The 4,077-nt window shown below is 56.5% G+C and overlaps 1 protein-coding gene across 1 annotated transcript; it reads right to left on the bottom strand.

Annotated features, from left to right (window-relative positions):
- Positions 1–3,085, bottom strand: LITAFD (LITAF domain containing). The gene is given in 5 exon segments (XM_054533448.2): positions 1–63; positions 65–130; positions 853–1,957; positions 2,033–2,113; positions 2,814–3,085. Coding segments are annotated over 3 exon segments (264 nt in total). The 5' UTR covers positions 988–1,957; positions 2,033–2,113; positions 2,814–3,085.
- Between the last annotated feature and the right edge of the window lie 992 nt (positions 3,086–4,077).

The following is a 4,077-nucleotide window of genomic DNA, read 5'->3' as shown; positions in this document are numbered from 1 at the left end:
TCACAGGCGGTGGTAGTAGAAGAGCTCGCGCTGGCACATGGGACACGAGTGCTTCACGTCCATTTAGGCTCCTTATGCAGAATGGGAGGAAGCAGCAGCCCAGGACGCACCTGCAGCCCCGGAGCGGAGGCTGGGCGTTAGCGGGGCCACCTCTCACTGCACGCTGGATGCACCTGGGGCCCAGGCGGGGTCTGGGAGGGGCCCCGGGCGTGTATGTGTGTGTGTATGTTTGAGAAAGAGTCTCACTTCGTAGCCCAGGCTGGAGTGCAGTGGTGCGATCTTGGCTCACTGCAACCTCTGCCTCCCGGGTTCAAGCGATTCTCCTGCCTCAGCCTCCTGAGTAGCTGGGATTACAGGCACGTGCCACCACGCTTGGCTAATTTTTGTATTTTTAGTAGAGATAGAGACAGGGTTTCAGCACGTTGGTCAGGCTGGTCTATAACTCCTGACCTCAAGTGACCCACCCACCTCGGCCTCCCAAAGTGCTGGGATTACAGGCATGAGTCACCGCGCCTGGTCCCTCTGCGTGTTTCAAAACTCCACAGCTGAGAGGTAAGAGCCATCCTGAACCTGCGTGTTCTCGGCTGCTGCTGACAGCAGCAGCTGCCGTGGGTGCCCTGAGCTGGCTGCTTTGCAGGCATCACTCACCACTCCACTCCCTGCTGTTCTCATGGGAGGTCCCTGGGTCAGAGGGCTGCCACCTCCTCTCAGGGAAGTAATGGCCCCACCCAGCTGGCCTCCCCTATGCTTAGTCCTGCTATTTTCCCTGAAAGCTCCCCCTACCCTGCAGGGACCCACCCGGACCCACCCCTACGAATGCTCAGGCCTCTGCAGCGGCGGAGGGGCGGCCACTCGGCCGAACACTAAGAGGGTGGTACACAGCAGCCAGGTGAGGGCACCCGGGACAAAGGAGGTCACCGTGATGATGTGGTTTCCACAGTAGGGACACACGGCCTGCACCGGCATGGATATCCCCACCACAGGCATGCTGGCATACAGCTCCTGGGAGTGGGAAGCGGGAAACAGGTGGGACCCCCCCGGCCAGGCCCCCCTGTGGCTTTTCACTGCCCATGGGCTGTCGGTGCTCACCTGAGATGGGGAGATGCTGGGATCTGGAGACTGGGGACCTGATATGTGGGGGTGTGGTGTGGCTCCCCCACCCCGGTTTGGAGGAAACTAAGGAAAGAAGCGTTCATAGCTGGAAGTGGGGTTTCCACTGGGCTCTAAGGGTGCTTTTTCTTTTTTCTTTTTATTTTTGAGATGGAGTCTCACTCTGTCGTCCAGGCTGGAGTGCAGTGGTGCGATCTCGGCTCACTGCAACCTCCGCCTCCCGGGTTCAAGCGATTCTCCTGCCTCAGCCACCTGAGTAGCTGGGACTATAGACATGTGCCATCACACCCGGCTTATTTTTGTATCTTTAGTAGAGACGGGGTTTTGCCATGTTGGCCAGGCTGGTCTTGAACTCCTGACCTCATGCGATCCACCAGCCTTGGCCTCCCAAAGTTCTGGGATTACAGGCCTGAGCCACCGCACCCGACCTAAAGGGTGCTTTTCAATGGTGACGTCATCTTCACTGTGCCCTCCAGGAATCTATCCAACCCAGCAGTTCTGAATCTGGAGACTGCCTGAGAATTCCTTGAAAAATTTGTTTAAAGTCCCAAAACCCAGGCCCCACCTGGGGGGCCTCTGCCTTCCCTTCCTGTGTGGCCTGAGGGGTGGTGTGTTTGCAGAGTAGAGAACGGGAGTCCACTCCATAAAAATTTCCTGAGTGCCTACTGTATACAGGCCCCATCCACCAGTGATTTCCCTCTGGAGAGAGATGCTTTGGTGGCCATTGGCAACACAGCCAGCATGGGAGCAGAGGCAGCTGGCCAGCTGCGGGGTCCCACAGTTGCGGGGTTAGGGGAGGAGAACTTTCCAGAGGACGTGCTGTTTGGGCAGAGTCTTGGCCAGAGGTCTGGAAAGAGAATATTCTGGGCAGCTCCGAGCATGAGACAGAAAGCGAGGAAGGAAGGCGGGCAGGGGCACTCACCTACGTGAAGAACTTGGGGGCCTTCAGAGTACATCCGGGGAGGAGGATCATAGGGAGGAGGGGGGCCAGCAGGATGAGGATCTTTAGGAGAGAGGAAGAAAACCACCCTCAGATCGGTGGGCTCACTATATGCCAGGGACTTAGCTCAAAACTTAGGCCCGGATGCAGTGGCTCACACCTGTAATCCCAACACTTTGGGAGGCCAAGGCAGGCAGAGCACCTGAGATCAGGAGTTCGAGACCAGTCTGGCCAACATGGTGAAACCCCATCTCAACTACAAATACAAAAATTAGCCAGGCACAGTGGCACACGCCTGTAATCCCAGCTACTCGGGAGGCTGAGGCAGGAGAATCACTTGGAAAACACATTCCGAAAGATTCGGTAACTTTCCCAATTCCACACCAACACGGCCAGGCAGCCCCAGGGCCGGGACGGCCTCTGCCTCCTGCTGCCTGCACGCTCAGCCTGGGTTGTCTCTGGCCATGGGCAGGAGCGTCATACCTGATGTGGGGGAGTCATTAGTCTCATTTGGCGACTTCCTTGCAACACTTTAAGAAAGAGTACAGCACGTTGAAGGCCCCACTGCCCAATGGTCTCTATTGGGTTCCGTGGCCCCCTGACTGGTGGGGACAGTAGGATTTCGGGGAAGGGTGGTGAGGACTGAGGGCAGCCCCCAGCTCAGCACAGGGACCCTCGTCTCCTCTCTGCTTCCTGCGGGCTCCAGAGTAGACTTCTTCCCGGTCCCTGCCAGCCCTGGCGCCTGAATGAGGGGAGCCCTCACCCGGGGGATGATTCCATCCTGGTGCTCTGGAGGACCTCTGTCCCAGCAACAGTGCCTGGGCAGCACCACGTTCTGAGCTCTGAGTGCTCATGTGCTTATTTCCAGGAATTCTCATGAGGAGGCCCGGTTGCCAGGAGGTGTGAGGAGCTGGGGCCACACCCGGCCACCTCTTGCTGGGCCTGGCTCCAGCGGAACAGCCATTGTGATGTGTACCTTTGCTGTGGCCTCGTCCTCACTTCCTGCAGGAGGAGGGCAGGGGCTTCTCGCGGGTGCGGCTTGAACAGCCTTTGGAGATGGCCCTGCTCCACGTTTCCACGGCCCCACACGGTGGGTGGGTGGGAGATTTCTGATGGCTCGGTGGGGAAACTGATCAAGGGTCTGAAATATAGTCCTGTTAGAGCCCAGCCATTCTATTTGGAGGAATTTATCCTGAGGGAGCTAACCAGATGGATGTGAAGATCTAATTGTAGCACGTTCATGTCCTCTTAGGAGTGTGGCTGGGCGCAGTGGCTCACACCTGTAATCCCAGCACTTTGGGAGGCCGAGGCAGGCAGATCACTTGAGCTCAGGAGTTCGAGACCAGCCTGGCCAACATGGTGAAACCCTGTCTCTACTGAAAATACAAAACTTAGCCGGGCGTGGTGGCACGTGCCTGTAATCCCAGCTACTCAGGAGGCTAAGGCAGGAGAATCACTTGAACCTGGAGGCAGAGTTTGCAGTGAGCCCAGATGGCGCCACTGCACTCCAGCCTGGGCAAGAAGAGTAAAACTCCATCCAAAAAAAAGAAAGAAGAAATGTAGGTATGTATAGGTTCATATGTCCACACATATTCATGGTGTAAATGTGTGTGTTTACCTGCTCAAAAGTCCAGTCTGCCTCCTGCTTATTCAGCTTTATGAGCTTGGGCAAGGTCTCACTTGTTTCATTTTGCCTTGAGACAGGGTCTTGCTCTGTGGCCCAGGCCGGACTGCAGTGGCGTAATCATAGCTCACTGTACCCTCAAACTCCTGGGCTCAAGTCTTCCTCCTCACCTTAGCCTCTGGAGTAGCTGGGACTACCGGTGCTTACCATCATGCCTGGCTAATTTTTTCTTATTTTTAGTAGAGATGGGGTCTCACTATATTGCCCAGGTTGGTCTTGAACTCCTGGCCTCATGTGATCCTCTTGCCTTGGCCTCCCAAAGTGCTGGGATCACAGGTGTGAGCCACCATGCCCAGCCCCTGCCTTTCTTTAAACCTCCATCCCCTCCCTTCGTCATCTGTAA

Source organism: Pongo abelii, chromosome 18 (genome assembly GCF_028885655.2).
Source record: "Pongo abelii isolate AG06213 chromosome 18, NHGRI_mPonAbe1-v2.0_pri, whole genome shotgun sequence".
Classification (NCBI taxonomy): domain Eukaryota; kingdom Metazoa; phylum Chordata; class Mammalia; order Primates; family Hominidae; genus Pongo; species Pongo abelii.
The sequence above is the reverse complement of the archived record's forward strand: the minus strand, read 5'-3'. Positions and strand labels throughout refer to the sequence as shown.